Raw genomic sequence first — 25327 nt, forward strand, 5'->3', positions numbered from 1 at the left:
CTCACCACTTGTCATGCGTGCCCCCTGCAGGTTGGAATGGGGCTTCAAACTCAGGTCCTTGTGTATGGTGATGTGTGCATTCTAGCACGTGTGCCACTTGCCTGGCTTCATAAAGTTGTATCTTTTTTTTTTTTTTCCTCCAGGGTTATTGCCGGAGCTTGGCGCCTGCACCACAAATCCACTGCTCTGGAGGCCATTTTCCCCTTTTGTTGCCCTCCCTTTGTACATTGTTGTTGTTGCCATTTTCCCCCTTTTGTTGTGCTTGTTGTTTTATCATTGTTGTGGCTATTATTATTGTTGTTATTAATGTCATTGTTGTTGGGTAGGACAGAGATGGAGACAGGAGGAGACAGAGAGGGAAAGACAGACACCTGCAGACCTGCTTCACCACCTGTGAAGTGAAGTTGACATGGTGTCAGTGGCACTATATGATAGGGCTGGGGTCGGGGGGAGCGTGAGTGCCTGAATTCTAGCATAGTCTGGAAGGTGCAGCCAGTCAAAAACGTAGCATTGTCTTTGTATTTAAGTCTTGCCAGTGATGTGTGAATTTCCCTCTTAATGCTAGACAAAGGAAAACTTCTGGAATGAAGTGAGTGTGAAATATTTAGAATGTATTACTTTCTTGGCACTGCCTTTTGTCAGACCCATGGCTTGGTTACCCCATTTTCACAGGTACTCAGGTGAGACCTGCCGTGCCCAGCCAGAACTGCATTGCTTCACTAGGGAGTGAGTGGTCACCTTGCACTTCATCTTCCTTAAGAATGTTTCTCGGAGGTCGAGGGGTCGTGGGTTAAGCACACGTGGCGCAAAGCTCAAGGACCCACGTAAAGCTCCCCACCTGCAGGAGAGTCATTTCACAGGCGGTGAAGCAGGTCTGTAGGTGTCTGTCTTTCTCTCCCCCTCTCTGTCTTCCCCTCCTCTCTCCATTTCTCTCTGTCCTATCCAACAATGACGACATCAATAACTGATAATAATCACAGCAATGGTAAAACAACCAAGGTAACAGAAAAGGGAAAAATGGCCTCCAGGAGCAGTGGATTCTCAGTGCAGGCACCGAGCCCTGGCAGTAACCCTGAAGGCAAAAAAAAAAAAAGTTTCTCAGCACCTCTCTCTCCGCAACTCCACTCACTAACTCAGTCAAATAATGCATCAGTTCAGGAGGTTTTTTTTTGTTGTTGTTGTTACATGGAGAGGAAGTGGTCATTTTAAAAGAAATTGGTGAGTCTTCCCAGCCAAGTAGAGTGTGGTGGGCTTATTGGTCTGTGCGTCTCTTTGGGACCATCTAGAGACGGAAATTCTTCTAGTTCTGCAGGGATAGCATGTCCTGGGGTCCAGGATTCCAGGTAACTTGAGTTGACTTCTCTGTGTCCCATTTTCTCTAGCCGTCAAAAAGTGCACTTGGAAGCTTGGGCTTTCAGGACCTTCTTGCTCCTGTTTAATGCTCTAATTTTATTTTTTTAAATTTATTACTGATTTAATAATGATAAACAAGCCTGTAAGACAAGAGGGGTACAACCCCACACAGCTCCCACCCCCAGAGTTCTGTGTCCCATCCCCTCCATTGGAAGCTCCCTATTCTTTATCCCTCTGTGAGCATGGACCCAGGATTATTACAGGGAGCAGAAGGTGGGAGTTCTGGCTTCTGTGACTGCTTCTCTGCTGGACATGGGTGTTGGCAGGTGGATCCACATCCCCAGCCTGTCTCTCTCTGTCCCTAGTGGGGCAGGGATCTGGGGAGGGGGGTCTCCAGGACACACTGATGAGGACGTCTGCCCAGGGGGGTCAGGTTGGTGTCATGGCAGCATCTGGAACCTGGTGGCTGGAAATATGGAAAGATATAAAGCAGGGCAAAATGATTAATGAACAACAGAAAGGTAGGAACAGAGCAGGTGAAACTAGGGGTTTGTGTAATGAAACTAGGGGTCTGTCCTCCCCACTCTAGAGGCCCCCCTTCTGCACAGCCTGAGCCTAGGGCGCCACATCCCCAGCTCACAGAATCCCGGAGCACAGGGGCGCGCGGGAGAGTCTGGGCTCCGGCCTGAGGGCGGGGCGGGCGCGCCGGGGCGCCGGGGGCGTGGGCGCAGCTGCCGGGGAGGGGCGCTGGCGGGCGGCGGGGCGACGGGGCGGCGGGAGCGGAGGGGCCGGGAGCGGGAGGCGGCGGCAGCGCAGAGTGGAGAGGCCCGGCGCCGAGAGGCAACGCAACTGCGGACGCGGGGCGCGGACACCAGGATCCAGGACCCAGGACCCAGGACCCAGGACCCAGGACCCAGGACCCAGGCTCCTCCCGCCGGTGGGCAGCGCGGAGAGGCGGGCAGCGCGGAGCGCAGGCCATGGGCGCGCAGTGAGCGGTGGCGGGACCTGGAGCTCCGCAGCCGGCCGTGCACCCCTCGGCCACCATGAAAGGTAGGGCGGCGGGCAGCGCGGGCCGGGCGGGGTGCAGGGGTGCGGGCGCTGGGGGCCGGGACCCGGGTGGGGAGCGCTCGCCTGGGGCCCAGGGCTGCCGCCGAGACGGAGGGGCCGGGGTCCCCGAGCTCTGCAGGGCGCCCGGGACTCGGGTTGTTCGCCGACCCCACTTGCCGCTTGTGCTCGGGAGTGTGCGGGCAGAGTGAAGGCGTCAGCCCTCTCGCCCGCCGCCCGGGTCGGGTCGCCCGAGTCGCCGTCCTCTTCGCGGCGCCCAGGCCACCTCACGGCCTTCCCAGCGGGTGCTCCCAGCCCCGGGAGAAGTCCTCTGGCCGCGAGCCGGCCGTGCTCTCCCTGCCCGGGGCCACTGCCCCCACACCAGCTGGCCGGGAAGGGACTCGGTGTCCGCGGGGACCAGCTGGCGGGGAAGTGCGTTGGGCATCTTTCCCCATCAGTCCCCTGGCGGGAAAGCAGCTGCTGTGAGGTCCGCGTCTTGGTCCCCGAGCGTCGCAGGAGTCTGTGGCGCGCGCGCCCAGGGCGCTAACCACTCGGCAAATCTGCCCGCGGGGCCCTCCTGGGGCCTAGCCGGCTAGTGCGGAGAGCATCGCGCCCTTAGACTTGGCGGGGCAGCCTTCTGCTGACCAAAGCGCGGAGGCTGGGCTGCAGAACCTTGATTGAGCAGGACCTCAACAAGGGAGACAGTCCAGGCTGAGAGCTGCCTTCACCCGGTACCACGGGCCCTGGCACAGGGCGGAGGCCGGCTGGGTGAGGGTCCCCCGGCTGGCGCTGCCGCTGCCATCTGACTGCAAAGACCCCGGCTCCAGGTACCAGCTTCCCCTGGAGACCCCTGGCCACACCCTTGAAGTAGCTGTTAACACAATTTCTCCAGGAGGCCTTCTGAGCCCCCAGTCCCACCTGAGACCCCAGTAGGACTTTTAAGACTCACTGAGCCCCCTGTCCCTACCTAAGACCCTGGGAGGGCTTCTAAGGGACCTGTCCCCACCTGAGACCCCAGGAGGGCTTCTGAGCCCCTGTCCATGTGTGAGACACCAGGAGGGTTTCTGAGCCCCCTGTCCCACCTGAGACCCCAGGAGGCCTTCTGAGCCCCTGTCCCACCTGAGACCCCAGGAGGCCTTCTGAGCCCCTGTCCCACCTGAGACCCCAGGAGGCCTTCTGAGCCCCTGTCCTACCTGAGACCCGAGGAGGCCTTCTGAGCTCCTGTCCTACCTGAGACCCCAGGAAGGCTTCTGAACCCCTGTCCTGCCTGAGACTCCAGGAGGCCTTCTGAGCCCCTCTCCCCGTGTGAGACCCCAGGAGGGCTTCTGAGCCCCTGTCCCACCTGAGACCCCAGGAAGGCTTCTGAGCCCCTGTCCCACCTGAGACCCCAGGAGGCCTTCTGAGCCCCCCATCCCACCTGAGACCCCAGGAGGCCTTCTGAGCCCCCTGTCCTGCCTGAGACCCCAGGAGGCCTTCTGAGCCCCTGTCCCACCTGTGACCCCACGAGGCCTTCTGAGCCCCTGTCCCACCTGAGACCCCAGGAGGGCTTCTGAGCCCCTGTCTCACCTGAGACCCCAGGATGCCTTCTGAGCCCCCTGTACTGCCTGAGACCCCAGGAGGCCTTTTAAGACTCACTGAGCCCCCTGTCCCTACCTAAGACCCTGCGAGGGCTTCTAAGGGACCTGTCCCCACCTGAGACCCCAGGAGGGCTTCTGAGCCCCTGTCCCCATGTGAGACACCAGGAGGGTTTCTGAGCCCCCTGTCCCACCTGAGACCCCAAGAGGCCTTCTGAGCCCCTGTCCCCATGTGAGACCCCAGGAGGCCTTCTGAGCCCCTGTCCCCATGTGAGACCCCAGGAGGCCTTCTGAGCCCCTGTCCCACCTGAGACCCCAGGAGGCCTTCTGAGCCCCCTGTCCCACCTGAGACCCCAGGAGGCCTTCTGAGCCCCCTGTCCCACCTGAGACCCAGGAGGCCTTCAGAGCCCCTGTCCCACCTGAGAGCCCAGGAGTCCTTCTGAGCCCCTGTCCAACCTGAGAGCCCAGGAGGGCTTCTGAGCCCCCTGTCCCCACGTGAGACACCAGGAGGCCTTCTGAGCCCCTGTCCCCACGAGAGACCCCAGGAGGCCTTCTGAGCCCCTGTCCCACCTGAGACCCCAGGAGGCCTTCTGAGCCCCTGTCCCCATGTGAGACCCCAGGAGGCCTTCAAAGCCCCTGTCCCCATCTGAGACCCCAGGAGGGATTCTGAGCCCCTGACCCATCAGAGACCCCAGGAGGGTTTCTGAGCCCCTGTCCCACCTGAGACCCCAGGAGGCCTTCTGAGCCCCTGTCCTACCTGAGACCCCAGGAGTCCTTCTGAGCTCCTGTCCTACCTGAGACCCCAGGAAGGCTTCTGAACCCCTGTCCTGTCTGAGACCCCAGAGGCCTTCTGAGCCCCTGTCCCCATGTGAGACCCCAGGAGGGCTTCTGAGCCCCTGTCCCACCTGAGACCCCAGGAGTGCTTCTGAGCCCCTGTCCCACCTGAGACCCCAGGAAGGCTTCTGAGCCCCTGTCCCACCTGAGACCCCAGGAGGCCTTCTGAGCCCCCTGTCCTACCTGAGACCCTAGGAGGCCTTCTGAGCCCCTGTCCCACCTGTGAACCCAGGAGGCCTTCTGAGCCCCTGTCCCACCTGAGACCCCAGGAGGGCTTCTGAGCCCCTGTCCCACCTGAGACCCCAGGATGCCTTCTGAGCCCCCTGTCCTGCATGAGACCCCAGGAGGCCTTTTAAGACTCACTGAACCCCCTGTCCCTACCTAAGACCCTGGGAGGGCTTCTAAGGGACCTGTCCCCACCTGAGACCCCAGGAGGGCTTCTGAGCCCCTGTCCCCATGTGAGACACCAGGAGGGTTTCTGAGCCCCCTGTCCTACCTGAGACCCCAGGAGGCCTTCTGAGCCCCTGTCCCACCTGAGACCCCAGGAGGCCTTCTGAGCCCCCTGTCCCACCTGAGACCCCAGGAGGGTTTCTGAGCCAACTGTCCCACCTGAGAGCCCAGGAGTCCTTCTGAGCCCCTGTCCAACCTGAGAGCACAGGAGGGCTTGTGAGCCCCCTGTCCCCACGTGAGGCACCAGGAGCCTTCTGAGCCCCTGTCCCCACGAGAGACCCCAGGAGGCCTTCTGAGCCCCTGTCACACCTGAGACCGCTGGAGGCCTTCTGAGCCCCTGTCACACCTGAGAGCCCAGGAGGCCTTCTGAGCCCCTGTCCCCATGTGAGACCCCAGGAGGCCTTCTGAGCCCCTGTCACCATCTGAGACCCCAGGAGGGTTTTGAGCCCCCCATCCCACCTGAGACCCCAGGAGGCCATCTGAGCCCCCTGTCCTACCTGAGACCCCAGGAGGGCTTCGGAGCCCCTGTCCATGTGTGAGACACCAGGAGGGTTTCTGAGCCCCCTGTCCCACCTGAGACCCCAGGAGGCCTTCTGAGCCCCTGTCCTACCTGAGACCCCAGGAGGCCTTCTGAGCTCCTGTCCTACCTGAGACCCCAGGAAGGCTTCTGAACCCCTGTCCTGCCTGAGACTCCAGGAGGCCTTCTGAGCCCTTCTCCCCGTGTGAGACCCCAGGAGGGCTTCTGAGCCCCTGTCCCACCTGAGACCCCAGGAGGCCTTCTGAGCCCCTGTCCCACCTGAGACCCCAGGAAGGCTTCTGAACCCTTGTCCTGCCTGAGAATCCAGGAGGCCTTCGGAGCCCCTGTCCCCATGTGAGACCCCAGGAGTGCTTCTGAGCCCCTGTCCCACCTGAGACCCCAGGAAGGCTTCTGAGCGCCTGTCCCACCTGAGACCACAGGAAGGCTTCTGGGCCCCTGTCCCACCTGAGACCCCAGGAGGCCTTCTGAGCCCGCTGTCCTGCCTGAGACCCCAGGAGGCCTTCTGAGCCCCTGTCCCACCTGTGACTCCAAGAGGCCTTCTGAGCCCCTGTCCCACCTGAGACCCCAGGAGGGCTTCTGAGCCCCTGTCTCACCTGAGACCCCAGGATCCCTTCTGAGCCCCCTGTCCTGCCTGAGACCCCAGGAGGCCTTTTAAGACTCACTGAGCCCCCTGTCCCTACCTAAGACCCTGGGAGGGCTTCTAAGGGACCTGTCCCCACCTGAGACCCCAGGAGGGCTTCTGAGCCCCTGTCCCCATGTGAGACACCAGGAGGGTTCTGAGCCCCCTGTCACACCTGAGACCCCAAGAGGCCTTCTGAGCCCCTGTCCCCATGTGAGACCCCAGGAGGCCTTCTGAGCCCCTGTCCCCATGTGAGACCCCAGGAGGCCTTCTGAGCCCCTGTCCCACCTGAGACCCCAGGAAGGATTCTGAGCCCCTGACCCACCTGAGACCCCAGGAGGGTTTCTGAGCCCCTGTCCCACCTGAGACCCCAGGAGGCCTTCTGAGCCCCTGTCCTAACTGAGACCCCAGGAGGCCTTCTGAGCTCTTGTCCTACCTGAGACCCCAGGAAGGCTTCTGAACCCCTGTCCTGCCTGAGACCCCAGGAGGCCTTCTGAGCCCCTGTCCCCATGTGAGACCCCAGGAGGGCTTCTGAGCCCCTGTCCCACCTGAGACCCCAGGAGTGCTTCTGAGCCCCTGTCCCACCTGAGACCCCAGGAAGGCTTCTGAGCCCCTGTCCCACCTGAGACCCCAGGAGGCCTTCTGAGCCCCCCATCCCACCTGAGACCCCAGGAGGCCTTCTGAGCCCCCTGTCCTGCCTGAGACCCCAGGAGGCCTTCTGAGCCCCTGTCCCACCTGTGACTCCACGAGGCCTTCTGAGCCCCTGTCCCACCTGAGACCCCAGGAGGGCTTCTGAGCCCCTGTCTCACCTGAGACCCCAGGATGCCTTCTGAGCCCCCTGTCCTGCCTGAGACCCCAGGAGGCCTTTTAAGACTCACTGAGCCCCCTGTCCCTACCTAAGACCCTGGGAGGGCTTCTAAGGGACCTGTCCCCACCTGAGACCCCAGGAGGGCTTCTGAGCCCCTGTCCCCATGTGAGACACCAGGAAGGTTTCTGAGCCCCCTGTCCCACCTGAGACCCCAAGAGGCCTTCTGAGCCCCTGTCCCCATGTGAGACCCCAGGAGGCCTTCTGAGCCCCTGTCCCCATGTGAGACCCCAGGAGGCCTTCTGAGCCCCTGTCCCACCTGAGACCCCAGGAGGCCTTCTGAGCCCCCTGTCCCACCTGAGACCCCAGGAGGCCTTCTGAGCCCCCTGTCCCACCTGAGACCCCAGGAGGCCTTCTGAGCCCCTGTCCCACCTGAGAGCCCAGGAGTCCTTCTGAGCCCCTGTCCAACCTGAGAGCCCAGGAGGGCTTCTGAGCCCCCTGTCCCCACGTGAGACACCAGGAGGCCTTCTGAGCCCCTGTCCCCACGAGAGACCCCAGGAGGCCTTCTGAGCCCCTGTCCCACCTGAGACTCCAGGAGGCCTTCTGAGCCCCTGTCCCACCTGAGACCCCAGGAGGCCTTCTGAGCCCCTGTCCACATGAGACCCCAGGAGGCCTTCAGAGCCCCTGTCCCCATCTGAGACCCCAGGAGGGATTCTGAGCCCCTGACCCACCTGAGACCCCAGGAGGGTTTCTGAGCCCCTGTCCCACCTGAGACCCCAGGAGGCCTTCTGAGCCCCTGTCCCACCTGAGACCCCAGGAGTGCTTCTGAGCCCCTTTCCCACCTGAGACCCCAGGAAGGCTTCTGAGCCCCTGTCCCACCTGAGACCCCAGGAGGCCTTCTGAGCCCCCCATCCCACCTGAGACCCCAGGAGGCCTTCTGAGCCCCCTGTCCTGCCTGAGACCCCAGGAGGCCTTCTGAGCCCATGTCCCACCTGTGACTCCACGAGGCCTTCTGAGCCCCTGTCCCACCTGAGACCCCAGGAGGGCTTCTGAGCCCCTGTCTCACCTGAGACCCCAGGATGCCTTCTGAGCCCCCTGTCCTGCCTGAGACCCCAGGAGGCCTTTTAAGACTCACTGAGTCCCCTGTCCCTACCTAAGACCCTGGGAGGGCTTCTAAGGGACCTGTCCCCACCTGAGACCCCAGGAGGGCTTCTGAGCCCCTGTCCCCATGTGAGACACCAGGAGGGTTTCTGAGCCCCCTGTCCCACCTGAGACCCCAGGAGGCCTTCTGAGCCCCTGTCCCACCTGAGACCCCAGGAGGCCTTCTGAGCCCCCTGTCCTACCTGAGACCCCAGGAGGGTTTCTGAGCCACCTGTCCCACCTGAGAGCCCAGGAGGCCTTCTAAACCCCTGTCCCACCTGAGACTCCAGGAGTCCTTCTGAGCCCCTGTCCAACCTGAGAGCACAGGAGGCCTTCTGAGCCACTGTCACCATGTGAGACCCCAGGAGGCCTTCTGAGCCCCTGTCACCATCTGAGACCCCAGGAGGGTTTTGAGCCCCCCATCCCACCTGAGACCCCAGGAGGCCTTCTGAGCCCCCTGTCCTACCTGAGACCCCAGGAGGGCTTCTGAGCCCCTGTCCATGTGTGAGACGCCAGGAGGGTTTCTGAGCCCCCTGTCCCACCTGAGACCCCAGGAGGCCTTCTGAGCCCCTGTCCTACCTGAGACCCCAGGAGGCCTTCTGAGCTCCTGTCCTACCTGAGACCCCAGGAAGGCTTCTGAACCCCTGTCCTGCCTGAGACTCCAGGAGGCCTTCTGAGCCCCACTCCCCGTGTGAGACCCCAGGAGGGCTTCTGAGCCCCTGTCACCATCTGAGACCCCAGGAGGGTTTTGATCCCCCCTTCCCACCTGAGACACCAGGAGGCCTTCTGAGCCCCCTGTCCTACCTGAGACCCCAGGAGGCCTTCTGAGCCCCCCTTCCCACCTGAGACCCCAGGAGGCCTTCTGATCCCCTGTCCCACCTGAGACCCCAGGAGGCCTTCTGAGCCCCTGTCCCACCTGAGACCCCAGGAGGCCTTCTGAGCCCCTGTCTTCATGTGAGACCCCAGGAGGGATTCTGAGCCCCTGTCCCACCTGAGACCCCAGGAGGGATTCTGAGCCCCTGTCCCACCTGAGACCCCAGGAGGGATTCTGAGCCCCTGTCCTACCTGAGACCCCAGGAGGACTTCTGAGCTCCTGTCCCACCTGAGACCCCAAGAGGCCTTCTGAGCCCCCATCCCACCTGAGACCCCAGGAGGCCTTCTGAACCCCTGTCCCCATGTGAGACCCCAGGAGGCCTTCTGAGCCCCTGTCCCACCTGAGACCCCCGGAGGGATTCTGAGCCCCTGTCCCACCTGAGACCCCAGGAGGGATTCTGAGCCCCTGTCCCACCTGAGACCCCAGGAGGACTTCTGAGCCCTTGTCCCACCTGAGACCCCAGGAGGCCTTCTGAGCCCCCCATCCCACCTGAGACCCCAGGATACCGTCTGAGCCCCTGTCTCACCTGAGACCCCAGGAGGCCTTCTGAGCCCCCCATCCCACCTGAGACCCCAGGAGGCCTTCTGAGCCCCCTGTCCCCACCTGAGACCCCAGGAGGGATTCTGAGCCCCTGTCCTCATGTGAGACCCCAGGAGGGATTCTGAGCCCCTGTCCCACCTGAGACCCCAGGAGGGATTCTGAGCCCCTGTCCCACCTGAGACCCCAGGAGGGATTCTGAGCCCCTGTCCCACCTGAGACCCCAGGAGGACTTCTGAGCCCCTGTCCCACCTGAGACCCCAGGAGGGATTCTGAGCCCCCCATCCCACCTGAGACCCCAGGAGGCCTTCTGAGCCCCTGTCTCACCTGAGACCCCAGGAGGCCTTCTGAGCCCCCCATCCCACCTGAGACCCCAGGAGGCCTTCTGAGCCCCCTGTCCCCACCTGAGACCCCAGGAGGGATTCTGAGCCCCTTTCCACCTGATACCCCAGGAGGGCTTCTGAGGACCCCTGTGCCCCCCTGAGGATCCTCTCCTCAAATGAGACCCCAGGAGGCCTTTGAGCCCCTGCCCCCATGTGAGACACCAGGAGGACTTCTGAGGGCCCCTGCCCCACCTGAGACCCCCGGAAAGAGGGACAAGAGGAGGTGAAGGGCCTGCCTCTAGGGAGGAGGTGAGAGGCACCACAGCTGAGACTGACTTCTGCCGGGAGGGAGTGCAGAGCACAGATGCCCGCTCTCTCTCACCTCCCAGCTTCCCTTCTCCCTTCTCTCCTTCCCATTAGGAAACAGGCACTTTCTCTAGCAAAGGGTCTGCTCTAGAGAGAGAATCCACATGCTAAGTCACTCTAGGGCTCAGTCACCACCGTGCTAGCCAGAATTAGTCTTTTCAGGCCAGATCCTTGAGCAACTACTCCTCACCTCACACGTGCTCAGCCCTGAACATACCGCTATGCATTTGAGGAGGAGGCGGTCGTTACTGTTGTTCAGCCCTGGACATACCGCTATGCTTTTGAGGAGGAGGCGGTCATTACTGTTGTTCATCCCTGAACATACCGCTATGCTTTTGAGGAGGAGGCGGTCGTTACTGTTGTTCATCCCTGAACATACCGCTATGCCTTGGAGGAGGCGGTCGTTACTGTTGCTCAGGTGCTTTTCCTGTCACTTCCAATCTGCGGCAGAAAAGACGCCTAAACACTCTAAGGTTTTTGATGAGACTTGTGCACCCTTGTCCCCTGGAGAAGGCTTGGTGCCTGCCCCTGTGGTGTGGGCCCTGCCTCCCAGCCTCCCAGGGGTATGTGGATGAAGGACTGGTGAATCCCTGGGCAGACTTTTTTTTTTTAAATTATTTTGTTTGCGGTTTGGTTACCAACTATTGCCATCTAATTTGTATTTATTTGTCTAGCTGGTGCATGAAGACGAAAGGGATAGTAATTTTTTTCTTTTTTTTTTTATATGTTTTAAGAAAGGAGACATTAACAAAACCATAGGATAAGAGGGGTACAACTCCACACAGTTCCCACCACCCAATCTCCACATCCCATCCCCTCCCCTGATAGCTTTCCCATTCTCTGTCCCTCTGGGAGTATGGACCCAGGGTCATTGTGGGATGCAGAAGGTAGAAGGTCTGGCTTCTGTCATTGCTTCCCCGCTGAACATGGGCGTTGACAGGTCAATCCATACTCCCAGTCTGCCTCTCTCTTTCCCTAGTGGGGTGGGTCTCTGTGGAAGCAGAGCTCCAGGACACATTGGTGGGGTCTTCAATCCAGGGAAGTCTGGTCGGCATCATGCTGGCATCCGGAACCTGGTGGCTGAGAAGAGAGTTAACATACAAAGCCAAACAAATAGTTGAACAACCATGGACCTAAAGACTGGAATAGTGCAGATGAAGTGTTGGGGGCTATTCCCTCAGGCTCTTGTGTACTTCTGCTTTCAGGTATATATTTTTCCCTAGTTTATGGGCACGTGTGAACATGTGCTCTATCTCAGGGGACCTGGTCTATATCTAGGTTTAGGGACAGTAATTTCTAGTAGCTGCTGCTGCCTGGCACTACACACCTACCCTCTCCACACACTCTTCCTATTAACCTGCTGAATTTTGACTTTGCGATGTAGATAGCTAATGGTTATGCAAAGAGACTGAACTAAAGTCCCAGGTTCAATTCCCCACACCACCATAAACCAGAGCTGAGCAGTGCTCTGGTTAAAAAAAGGGGGGGGCAGGCGGTAGCGCAGTGGATTAAGCACACATAGGATCCTGGTTCAAGCCCCCGGCTCCCCACCTGCAGGGGAGTCGTTTCACAGGTGGTGAAGCAGGTCTGTAGGTGTCTGTCTTTCTCTCCTCCCTGTCTTCCCCTCCTCTCTCCATTTCTCTCTGTCCTACCCAACAACAACATCAATAACAATAATAATAACCACAACAACGATAAAGCAACAAAAGGGAAAAAACTAGCCTCCAGGAGCAGTGGACTCATGCTACAGGCACCAGACCCCGACAATAACCCTGGAGGCAAAAAAAAAAAAAAGAATTTTAGCGTTGACATTGCAGATGTGGAAACGGAACCTGAGAGGAACAGGAACTGGCAAGCAGGAGAATGAGAGAGTTCTAAAGATAAAACTCAGCCATTCCCTGTACTGCTTGGACAGTCCTGGGAGAGCCTAGAAAAGAAAAGCCAACTCCAGACCAGCAAGGAGTTCGGCACCTGGAGTTGTCGCAGCCCAGAAGGTGGAATCAAGAAACTGGCAGTGAGATTTCCAGCCGGAAGACAAGGCAACTTTACCAAGCGGATTGCTTGCTGTAGGTGCACAAGCCAGAGCTTTCCTGGGGTTTGTGGTTATGCCTCCTACTTACTGACTTCCTTGCTTCAGAGAACAGTGTCTCGTTAGGGTTGTATCCCCTAAACATAGAAGTCAGTGGCGAGCCTAGCAGGTGCTTAAAGATTAAGGTATTAACCTGAAACACCTTTTGACCAAATAAAAGAAAGCTGACAGACACTTTAGAAGCTGTAGAAGTTTATTGCCAAAGTGAAAACGTAGTTCTTACATGAGTTAGATGCCTTTTTCGGCTTTTTTTTTTTTAAGTCTTGCTGCTTTATTTGGAGATAATTGCACTAGCACACTATGTGGGCTCCTCAGTGGCAATCAGGACGTGAGTTGCTTTGTCCCTATCCAGTGCCTCTCACCCTCCACCTTCCCTTTTCCTTCTGGCAAATACCAACTGAGCTTATTTATTTAGACTTTTTTTTTTTTTTTTTTTTTTTTTTTGCCAGAGCCCTGCTCAGCTCTGGCTTATGGTGGTGCAAGGGATTGAACCAGGGACTTCAGAGCCTCAGGCTTGAGAGTCCCTTTGCAGAACCTTTACACTGTCTCTCCCGCTTGTATCTGAGCTTGTAGGTCAAAAATTTACTATTGTTTTATTGATTTCCTCAGATGCCTTTAGACAGAGAAGCTTTCTTTCTTTCTTTCTTTTTTTTTTCCTCCAGGGTGATTGCTGGGGCTCGGTGCCTGTACCATGAAGCCACTGCTCCTGGAGGCCTTTTTTTTTTTCTTTCCCCTTTTGTTGCCCTTGTTGTAGCCTTGTTGTGGTTATCATCATTGCTGTCGTTCATTGTTGGATAGGACAGAGAGAAATGGAGAGAGGAGGGGAAGACAGAGGGGGGAGAGAAAGACAGACACCTGCAGACCTGCTTCACCACCTGTAAAGTGACTCCCCTGCAGGTGGGGAGCCGGGGGGCTTGCGCTTCACACTATGTGCGCTTAACCCAGTACACTACTGCCTGGCCCCCTTATTATTTTTTTAAATTAAATCTACTTATTTATTTGTATAGAGACAGAGAAATTGAGAGGGGAGGAAGAGATAGAGAGAGAAACAGAGAGACACCTGCAGACCTGCTTCACCACTCATGAAGGTTTTTCCCTGCAGGTGTGGACCAGGGACTTGAACCTGGGTCCTTGTGCACTGTAATGTGTGCACTTAACCAGGTGCGCCACCATCTGGCCCCTGATGTGCCCTTTTCAAGGAGAGAATGTTTCAAGAAGAGCTGCTGATAGGCATTACTTAAAATTAAAAAGAACTGACCATTTAAAGCAAGGAGTGGGGAGGTGTAGGCATATATTCTTCATAGAAAGTTTTTATTAATATTTTATTTACTGATTAATGAGAGATAGGCGGGAAGGAGAAAGAGAAACAGAGCTTAATTCTAATAGATGTGTTGCCAGGGATTGAACTCGTGACCTCATGTTTGGGAGTCCAGTGCTTTATCCACTGTGCCAACTCCTAGACCACTAACTTTAGTTTAAAAAATTCTTATTTGTTGCACTAGTCTACCTTTATTTTTAAGAAACACTTTAAAAATTTTTATCAGTAATTTATTTAAATTTTTAAAAAATTTCTTTATTGGGGGATTAATGTTTTACAGTCGACAGTAAATACAATAGTTTGTTCATGCATAACATTTATGAGTTCTCCACATAAGAATACAGCCCCCACTAGGTCCTCTGTCAGCCTTTTCCAGGATATTTTTGACTGTTTCACTGTTTGACTGAAGAGCTACCGCACAAACACACCAGAGCTTTCCCCCCACCCACCCCAGAGTCTTTTACTTTGGTGCAGTATACTTTATCAGTAATTTTCTTCTTCTAGCATTTGCCCTTCTTCCGTAGCCAGTTAATGGCTTTGAAAGTGACTGGGATCCATGTGGATTCAGTCGGCTAGGAAGGATCGTCAGTTTCCCCAATGAATGGGTACTCACGGGATGCACCACGGGAAGGTCGATCCAATGCATCCCATCAGTAATTTAATAGTGATTAACAAGACTGTAAGAGAACAGGGGCACAGTCCACACAGCTCCCTCCACCAGAGCTCTGTGTCCCATCCCCTCCACTGGAAACCTCCCTATTCTTTATCCCTCTGGGGGTGTAGGCCAAAGATCTTTATGGGGAGCAGAAGGTGGGAGGTCTGGCTTCTGTCATGGCTTCTCCACTGGACATGGGTGTTGGCAGGTGGATCCACACCCCCAGCCTGTGTCTCTTTCCCTAGTGGGGCAGGGCTCTGGGGAGGGGAGGCTCCAGGATATACTGGTGAGGTCATGTGCCCAGGAAAGTCAGGTTGGTGTCATGGAAGTGTCTGTAACTTGGTAGCTGAAAGGCATAAGATATAAAGCAGGATAAATTGTTTAATAATCAGAAACTTAAAGGTAAGAATAGAGCAGCTGGAACTAAGGGTCTTCATGTGGAAAGAAGCTAGGAGGTCTATTTTAGGTATGTTCTAAGGAGCCATAACTTTAGTAATTTTTGCCTGAGCCCAATAACTAACATAGGTGGGCTAAAAGTCTTGTCTGGGAAGATAGTTTCAGAGTGGAGAATAGGCCTAGAAAGCTGGATCATGTTGGAGAGTAGCTCTCAAATATGAGGAAAGTAAACCCCATCAATCTGACCCAGGGCCTGTGTTTATTCATATTTAGCACAGGAGTCTGTGTGACCTCTGCGTCCCTGTAGTCTGAGCTCACAGTCCATGGTCACACTGGAACATTCTAGGCTGCTCTCATGTCAGGACCCATCTTCCTGCTTAGCTCTGACTTATTATGGTGGATGGGTGTGGGGGATTGAGCCTGGACTTGGGAGCCTCGAGCATGAGAGTTTCTTTTGCGTAGTCATTATGCTACTACTCCTGCTCTTTATTTTGCTTTTTATCCATCCTGTGTATTCAAAAATTTGCTTACTTTTTACTTTACTTCATATTCCTTTATTTTAATTGCACTAGGGTTATCAAGGCACCATGAAACTACCACTCTTAGCCATTTCTTCTTTTTCATTTTTTTTTCTTTCTACTTTATTGGATAGGACAGAGAGAAATTGATAGCTGGAGGGGAAGGAGAGAGGGAGAGACAGACACCGGCAGACATGCTTTGCCACTTGAACGTTTTTCATTTTTTACCAATGGCAGCACCATTTTTAAATACATACCAAATACAAAACTCAAGGCAGGTAGCTCTTGAGTCAAAAGTGATTTCATTTCTGTTAAGTTAAATGAAATTTGTAAAACCTACACCAATACAGTGCCTTGAAAAAGTCTTGCTGATTACTTACAAGACTTTTGTGATTCCATATCAGGAGAACCAATTCATATAGAAATTAGTAACCTTAGAATAAGCTCCCTTGGTCCCTCAGCTCTTCATGAACCAGTATTTGTGTTTGTGATTGACCCCAGCCTCTGCTGCAGTCATTCCCCATGGTCAGTGTCCTTTCACTGACAGTGTTCATGTCTGTGATTAACCCCCAGTCTCTGCTGCAGTCAGTCCCCATGGTCAGTGTCCTCTCACTGACAGTGTTCATGTCTGTGATTGACCCCAGTCTCTGCTGCAGTCAGCCCCCATGGTCAGTGTCCCCTCACTGACAGTGTTCATGTCTGTGATTGACCCCAGTCTCTGCTGCAGTCAGTCCCCATGGTCAGTGTCCTCTCACTGACAGTGTTCATGTCTGTGATTGACCCCCAGTCTCTGCTGCAGTCAGTCCCCATGGTCAGTGTCCCCTCACTGACAGTGTTCATGTCTGTGATTGACCCCCAGTCTCTGCTGCAGTCAGTCCCCATGGTCAGTGTCCTTTCACTGACAGTGTTCATGTCTGTGATTGACCCCCAGTCTCTGCTGCAGTCAGTCCCCATGGTCTGTGTCCTCTCACTGACAGTGTTCATGTCTGTGATTGACCCCCAGTCTCTGCTGCAGTCAGTCCCCATGGTCAGTGTCCTCTCACTGACAGTGTTCATGTCTGTGATTGACCCCCAGTCTCTGCTGCAGTCAGTCCCCATGGTCAGTGTCCTCTCACTGACAGTGTTCATGTCTGTGATTAACCCCCAGTCTCTGCTACAGTCAGTCCCCATGGTCAGAGTCCTCTCACTGACAGTGTTCATGTCTGTAACTGACCCCCAGGCTCTGCTGCAGTCAGTCCCCATGGTCAGTGTCCTCTCACTGACAGTGTTCATGTCTGTGACTGACCCACAGTCTCTGCTGCAGTCAGTCCCCATGGTCAGTGTCCTCTCAATGACAGTGTTCATGTCTGTGACTGACCCACAGTCTCTGCTGCAGTCAGTCCCCATGGTCAGTGTCCTCTCACTGACAGTGTTCATGTCTGTGATTGACCCCAGTCTCTGCTGCAGTCAGTCCCCATGGTGAGTGTCCTCTCACTGACAGTGTTCATGTCTGTAACTGACCCCCAGGCTCTGCTGCAGTCAGTCCCCATGGTCAGTGTCCTCTCACTGACAGTGTTCATGTCTGTGATTAACCCCCAGTCTCTGCTACAGTCAGTCCCCATGGTCAGAGTCCTCTCACTGACAGTGTTCATGTCTGTAACTGACCCCCAGTCTCTGCTGCAGTCAGTCCCCATGGTCAGTGTCCTCTCACTGACAGTGTTCATGTCTGTGACTGACCCACAGTCTCTGCTGCAGTCAGTCCCCATGGTCAGTGTCCTCTCAATGACAGTGTTCATGTCTGTGACTGACCCACAGTCTCTGCTGCAGTCAGTCCCCATGGTCAGTGTCCTCTCACTGACAGTGTTCATGTCTGTGATTGACCCCAGTCTCTGCTGCAGTCAGTCCCCATGGTGAGTGTCCTCTCACTGACAGTGTTCATGTCTGTAACTGACCCCCAGGCTCTGCTGCAGTCAGTCCCCATGGTCTGTGTCCTCTCACTGACAGTGTTCATGTCTGTGATTGACCCCAGTCTCTGCTGCAGTCAGCCCCCATGGTCAGTGTCCCCTCACTGACAGTGTTCATGTCTGTGATTGACCCCAGTCTCTGCTGCAGTCAGTCCCCATGGTCAGTGTCCTCTCACTGACAGTGTTCATGTCTGTGATTGACCCCCAGTCTCTGCTGCAGTCAGTCCCCATGGTCAGTGTCCCCTCACTGACAGTGTTCATGTCTGTGATTGACCCCCAGTCTCTGCTGCAGTCAGTCCCCATGGTCAGTGTCCTTTCACTGACAGTGTTCATGTCTGTGATTGACCCCCAGTCTCTGCTGCAGTCAGTCCCCATGGTCTGTGTCCTCTCACTGACAGTGTTCATGTCTGTGATTGACCCCCAGTCTCTGCTGCAGTCAGTCCCCATGGTCAGTGTCCTCTCACTGACAGTGTTCATGTCTGTGATTGACCCCCAGTCTCTGCTGCAGTCAGTCCCCATGGTCAGTGTCCTCTCACTGACAGTGTTCATGTCTGTGATTAACCCCCAGTCTCTGCTACAGTCAGTCCCCATGGTCAGAGTCCTCTCACTGACAGTGTTCATGTCTGTAACTGACCCCCAGGCTCTGCTGCAGTCAGTCCCCATGGTCAGTGTCCTCTCACTGACAGTGTTCATGTCTGTGACTGACCCACAGTCTCTGCTGCAGTCAGTCCCCATGGTCAGTGTCCTCTCAATGACAGTGTTCATGTCTGTGACTGACCCACAGTCTCTGCTGCAGTCAGTCCCCATGGTCAGTGTCCTCTCACTGACAGTGTTCATGTCTGTGATTGACCCCAGTCTCTGCTGCAGTCAGTCCCCATGGTGAGTGTCCTCTCACTGACAGTGTTCATGTCTGTAACTGACCCCCAGGCTCTGCTGCAGTCAGTCCCCATGGTCAGTGTCCTCTCACTGACAGTGTTCATGTCTGTGATTAACCCCCAGTCTCTGCTACAGTCAGTCCCCATGGTCAGAGTCCTCTCACTGACAGTGTTCATGTCTGTAACTGACCCCCAGTCTCTGCTGCAGTCAGTCCCCATGGTCAGTGTCCTCTCACTGACAGTGTTCATGTCTGTGACTGACCCACAGTCTCTGCTGCAGTCAGTCCCCATGGTCAGTGTCCTCTCAATGACAGTGTTCATGTCTGTGACTGACCCACAGTCTCTGCTGCAGTCAGTCCCCATGGTCAGTGTCCTCTCACTGACAGTGTTCATGTCTGTGATTGACCCCAGTCTCTGCTGCAGTCAGTCCCCATGGTGAGTGTCCTCTCACTGACAGTGTTCATGTCTGTAACTGACCCCCAGGCTCTGCTGCAGTCAGTCCCCATGGTCAGTGTCCTCTCACTGACAGTGTTCATGTCTGTGACTGACCCACAGTCTCTGCTGCAGTCAGTCCCCATGGTCAGTGTCCTCTCAATGACAGTGTTCATGTCTGTGACTGACCCCCAGTCTCTGCTCCAGTCCGTCCCCATGGTCAGTGTCCCCTCACTGACAGTGTTCATGTCTGTGATTAACCCCAGTCTCTGCTGCAGTCATTCCCCATGGTCAGTGTCCCCTAACTGACAGTTTTTATGTCTGTGACTGACCCCTAGTCTCTGCTGTAGTCAGTCCCCATGGTCAGTGTCCTCTCACTGACAGTGTTCATGTCTGTGATTGACCTCCAGTCTCTGCTGCATTCAGTCCCCATGGTCAGTGTCCCCTCACTGACAGTGTTCATGTCTGTGATTGACCCCCAGTCTCTGCTGCAGTCAGTCCCCATGGTCAGTGTGCTGTCACTGACAGTGTTCATGTCTGTGATTGACTCCAGTCTCTGCTGCAGTCAGTCCCCATGGTCAGTGTCCTTTCACTGACAGTGTTCATGTCTGTGATTGACCCCAAGCCTCTGCTGCAGTCTGTTCCCATGGTCAGAGTCCTCTCACTGACAGTGTTCATGTCTGTGACTGACCCCCAGACTCTGCTGCAGTCAGTCCCCATGGTCAGTGTCCTCTCACTGACTGTGTTCATGTCTGTGATTGACCTCCAGCCTCTGCTGCAGTCACTCCCCATGGTCAGTGTCCTCTTACTGACAGTGTTCATGTCTTTGATTGACCCCAGTCTCTGCTGCAGTCAGTCCCCATGGTCAGTGTCCTCTCAATGACAGTGTTCATGTCTGTGATTGACCCCCAGTCTCTTCTGCAGTCAGTCCCCATGGTCAGTGTCCTCTCACTGACAGTGTTCATGTCTGTGATTGACCCCCAGTCTCTTCTGCAGTCAGTCCCCATGGTCAGTGTCCTCTCACTGACAGTGTTCATGTCTGTGATTGACCCCCAGTCTCTGCTGCAGTCAGTCCCCATGGTCAGTGTCCTCTCACTGACAGTGTTCATGTCTGTGATTGACCCCAGACTCTGCTGCAGTCAGTCCCCATGGTCAGTGTCCTCTCACTGACAGTGTTCATGTCTGTGATTGACCCCCATCCTCTGCTGTAGTCAGTCCCCATGGTCAGTGTCCTCTCACTGACAGTGTTCATGTCTGTGATTGACCCCAGTCTCTGCTGCAGTCAGTCCCCATGGTCAGTGTCCTCTTACTGATAGCTCTTCTTTGCTGTCAATTGCACACATGGGGATTGCTAATTTAAATGTAGGATTCTGAGGAATTTTGTCAACTTTGGGGTGTATTTTGAGAAAAAAAGAAATGTCTCTGTTGAATAAAAAGAATACTCTTAATAAATGTGAGAAATGTGTTTTTGAAAAGGAAAAGGGAGACTGAAATTAAGTACATTAACTGTTTTAAATCATATTTTAAATATTGTTTTCATTTTCTTCTTCAATGGCTGAGGGGCTATAACTCAGTATCAAGTATCACTACTCTGAAAGATTGGACTTTTGACCTTCTTTGTGAGAAACTAACTTCTTACTAGCTCTGTGGAAGTAGCCAGATTTCTCAGTCACTGGCTTGAGACATAGAAATGCTAGGAAGCTATTTGGCATTTATATACTTTACTGGTAAAATAGTCCACATTTTTTGCAAACAGTATATGCTTAAATCTTAACTACTTCATAAAATATAATCACCTGTAATCATTCTAGCAGTTGAGCCTAAGGATTTCAGTAACATGTTGAGGAATGTGGGGTTCTAAACCCAGAGGGCCTGATGACCAGGTACAGATGACTTTTCTTTGGGACTCCTTTCCTTCCTTATACATCAGCTGGGGGTAAAGGTTACAGATGCTGGGTGGACTTGTCTTGAAGATGACAGGTCAGTATAGACCCACTGCTCAGAATGATGTCTTGCGCCTCACAAGGTTTCAGGACATTTTAGTGGTTATGACTGTGTTATTATAACCTGCTGCTTCTTCCAGGAATATAATCACCACTTGTGATTATTTTAAGATAATTAATATAAGATAATATTAAGATAATTTTAATTATCTTAATTAATTATATTAATTAATCTTTAATTAATTAATATAAGATAATATTAAGATAATTTTCATTGGAGATGTGTTAACAGTGACCTCAGGAGAAGTGTGGCGCTCTGCTCTTCATGAGAAGCAGTGTTAGTGCTGGTTCATCCCCAAGTACCACCACTTGTGTTGTTGCCATTACTGTGCTGTGGTCAGATACCTACCCTCCAAACACAGGCCCATGTGTATAGCAACACCTGTGGCTGCAGTGAAGCGGTACACGTTCTTGTTACGACATGGGGGCCATGTGTATAGCGACACCTGTGGCTGCAGTGAAGCAGTACACGTTCTTGTTACAACATGGGGCCATGTGTATAGTGACACCTGTGGCTGCAGTGAAGCAGTACATGTTCTTGTTACGGCATGGGGCCATGTGTATAGTGACACCTGTGGCTGCAGTGAAGCGGTACACGTTCTTATTACAGCATGGGGCCATGTGTATAGCGACACCTGTGGCTGCAGTGAAGCGGTACATGTTCTTGTTACGGCATGGGGCCATGTGTATAGCGACACCTGTGGCTGCAGTGAAGCAGTATATGTTCTTATTACAGCATGGGCCCATGTGTATAGCGACACCTGTGGCTGCAGTGAAGCGGTACACGTTCTTGTTACGGCATGGGCCATGTGTATAGCGACACCTGTGGCTGCAGTGAAGCAGTACATGTTCTTATTACAGCATGGGCCCATGTGTATAGCGACACCTGTGGCTGCAGTGAAGCGGTACACGTTCTTGTTACGGCATGGGGCCATGTGTATAGCGACACCTGTGGCTGCAGTGAAGCGGTACACGTTCTTGTTACGACAGTGGCAGGCGATTGTGCAGTGCATCCAGCTGATGTGGGCGTCCCGACTCTCAGGAGCACTGTGGCAGATGCCTCTTGGTAATGACTTAACATTTTTAGAGATTTGTCTCTCAGGTCTGCTGTCCGTTTTACCCAGTAGGAATAGGGCATCATGGAAGCAAGAAACAAGTCAGCTGGTCTCTAGCAAGTGTTAGACAGAGTATGCAGCATATATGTATGTTTTCCATATAACATCATGTCTCTTGCGTTGGTGGTGCTGGTTTCTATTAAGCTTTCACAGTTTTTTTCTTTTTCATTTACTATTTATAATTAGTCTGCCGAGTCTTAACTGGCTTTCATTCTGTATTTGGTATATTATTTAAATATATTCAAATAAAATATTTTGATTGAGTATATCCTTCTTATGAAGTGTATTCAAATACTCTTTCTTTAGTGCACTAAATATATTCTAGTATTCCATATATATACAGCCTCTGTCCACAGGAGCTTGCAGTGTGATTGGCTAGATCACACTTGTGTAGTGCAGCTGGAGTCCAAGGAGAAACTGAGAGATGCCCTGCCTGAGGCCACTGTCACTCTTGTTGGGAAACTCAGGAAGAGGCAGCCTCCTTGAAGACGGGAGGGAGCATTTCTGCTGGAGTTACGTGCAGTAGAAGGGGTGACGTGCCAACCATCCCTCAGCCATGGGAGCATTTCTGCTGGAGTTACGTGCGGTAGAAGGGGTGACGGGAGCATTTCTGCTGGAGTTACGTGCGGTAGAAGGGGTGACGTTCCAACCATCCCTCAGCCTTAGTGGCATTGTTTTCAGGACTCCTGTAGGTTTCCCACATCCCTTAGAGGAAAGGACCTCCACTCATCCCCACAGACTTAAAGTCATCTCTGCACCAACTGGAATATGGGATACATGGAACCACTCTGTAAATAGCCATTTACTATACTGGCTTTTTAAAGTCTTTTAAAAGTAATCAATTTATTACTTGATAGGGCAGAGAGAAATTGAGAGGAGGTGGGAGATAGAGCAAGTGAAAGAATGAGAGACACCTGCATCTCTGCCTTACCACTTGAGAAGCTCCCCACCCCCTGTAGGCAGGGACCAGGAGCTCGAGCCCAGGCCACTGCCCACAATAACGTGCATGCCAACAGTGCGCCCTGCCCAGTCCCTGTAGTGTATTGCTTAGGGAATGATGACAACAGATGCAGCCACCTAGGCCTGACTACATAGTAATATACATATTTTTGATTCACAGACAATTGGTTATATATGCAGACCCTGTGGAAGGCCAACTGTATTCTTTTTTTTGTTATTTTAAAAAATATTATTTATTTCCTTTTGTTGCCCTTATTGTTTTATTGTTATTATTATTATTGTTGTTGTTGGATAGGACAGAGAGAAATGGAGAGAGGAGGGGAAGACGGGGGAGAGAAAGACAGACACCTGCAGACCTGCTTCACCACTTATGAAGTGACTCCCCTGCAGGTGGGGAGCCGGGGGCTCAAACCAGGATCCTTACGCCGGTCCTTGCACTTTGTGCCACGTGCGCTTAACCCGCTGCACTACCGCCTGACTCCCTGTATTCTTAATAGTATAAAAGTAATAAGAGGCAAACAACACCTTAAGCCACCCTGAAAACTCAAGTTTGGGAGGTGAGAAAAAGTCAGATTTAGTTTTCTCAAACTCTCTTAGGCTCTGTTTCTGTCCATCACTTATAACTAATTATAGTATACTACTTCATCACTAATTGTTTAGAAAAATCCACACCCAAAGATATTTCAAAGTCAGGCTAATATATTAATATTTATTTACTCACCAAGTCCACTTATTTTTGGTATTCCTTCAGGGAAGTGGATACCATTAGTTTAAGGCCCTTATAAAACCTAAAGCAGGTACAGTTGCCAGTGGATGGGATAGGACACAGAACTCTGGTGGTGGGAACTATGAAATCATAACCCTGTTAGCTTACAATTTTGCAGATCAGTATTAAATCATTAACAAAAAATATAAAATAGTGAAAAAATTCAAACAAAAAGTCTAAAGTAAGAATTAAAACCCTCATTGAGTCTTTTTTTTACTTTTTGAATTAATTTTTATCTTACAGAATTACCTGTCGACAGGAGGTTTGAGGCCACACCACTCCTTCCCACCACCAGCATTCTGAATTTTCAGTCTCCCCACTGAAATCCACCACAGTTCTCCTAAGGTTGTAGACATGGGCCAGCCATCATCTCTACAACTGTCTGTCCACATTTATACATAGCTGCCCCTTTCTTTTCTTATTCACTCCTCTCTTACCCTCTAAGCCACTCGTAACATATGTCCCTCTCTTCTTCCTCCTCTCTGTCTGGGTGCTGATGGAGCTGGAGTGCAGAGCCCTCTTATCTTAATCCTGTCACTTCTCCCTGCTGGGAGTATGGACCAACATTGTTTTGGGGGAGCAGAAGGTGGGAGTTCTGGCTTCTGTAATTGCTTCTCGGATGAGCATGGGTGTTGACAGTTTGATCCACACCCCCAGCCTGTCTGTCTCCCCAGGACACTCTGGTGAGGTCGTCTGCCCAGAGAAGTCGGGGTGGAGTCATGGTAGCATCTGCAGCTTGGTGTCTGGAAGGTGGCATGACCTAAGTTGAGACAAAATGGTTAGTGAACAGGAACCAGGAAGTAGGATCAGAGCAGATGAGATTAGGGATTTTAGGGCAGAAGAAAACTAGAGCCATTTTATGCATGTTCCTGGGGGCACATAACTGTGATAGCTTTGCTTGAGTTTGGTACTAGCCTGAGGTTGGATAAGAATATTGTCTGAGAAAATGATGTCAGAATAGAGAACAGGGCTAGAGAGTTGCATTAAGGCAGGGAGTAGCTTCTGTTCTTGAAAAAAAAACTTTTTTTTCTGTGGCTAAAATTAACTATTTACCTCAATCCACCTGCTCTAGGGCCCATATATAAATACACATTTATACTTAGCACCAGAGCCTGTGTGACCTCTGATTCCCTGTTGGTCTGAGCTTGTAGCTCATGGTCACATCTGAGGAACATTGCAGGCTGCGCTCATTTCAGGACCAGTGTTTTTCAAGTGGCAGTGCAGGATACCCCCAGCCTCCCTTCAGACAAGGTCCTGGAAGGGTCCACATGATGCCATTCCTTATGGAAGTGACCAGTGGTCGTGGAGAGAGAGGGACCCTTTAGAGGTCTAGGCCCAACACGTGTATGGGAATCCAAGGCTTCCCTAACTAGGGCCAGATGAGGAGGAGGTGTGACATTGGCCAGATGAGGAGGAGGTGTGACATTGGCCAGATGAGGAGGAGGTGTGACATTGGCCAGATGAGGAGGAGGTGTGACATTGGCCAGATGAGGAGGAGGTGTGACATTGGCCAGATGAGGAGGAGGTGTGACATTGACCAGATGAGGAGGAGGTGTGACATTGGCCAGATGAGGAGGAGGTGTGACATTGACCAGATGAGGAGGAGGTGTGACATTGGCCAAATGAGGAGGAGGTGTGACATTGACCAGATGAGGAGGAGATGTGACATTGACCAGATGAGGAGGAGGTGTGACATTGACCAGATGAGGAGGAGGTGTGACATTGGCCAGATGAGGAGGAGGTGTGACATTGGCCAGATGAGGAGGAGGTGTGACATTGACCAGATGAGGAGGAGGTGTG

General features: G+C 53.5%; 1 protein-coding gene across 2 annotated transcripts in view; it reads left to right on the forward strand.

The window, feature by feature from the left end:
- The first annotated feature begins 2189 nt into the window (after positions 1 to 2189).
- Positions 2190 to 25327, forward strand: part of COLEC12 (collectin subfamily member 12) — a 202089-nt gene continuing 178951 nt past the window's right edge. Inside the window, exon 1 of one of the 2 annotated variants that reach the window (XM_060200768.1) lies at positions 2190 to 2403. In XM_060200768.1, coding sequence (XP_060056751.1) covers positions 2397 to 2403 — 7 coding nt within the window. In that variant the 5' untranslated portion in view covers positions 2190 to 2396. The remainder of the gene's footprint in view (positions 2404 to 25327) is intronic. The other variant, XM_060200767.1, reaches the window with a different exon arrangement.

This window comes from Erinaceus europaeus, chromosome 10, assembly GCF_950295315.1.
Source record: "Erinaceus europaeus chromosome 10, mEriEur2.1, whole genome shotgun sequence".
Taxonomy (NCBI): Eukaryota; Metazoa; Chordata; class Mammalia; order Eulipotyphla; family Erinaceidae; genus Erinaceus; species Erinaceus europaeus.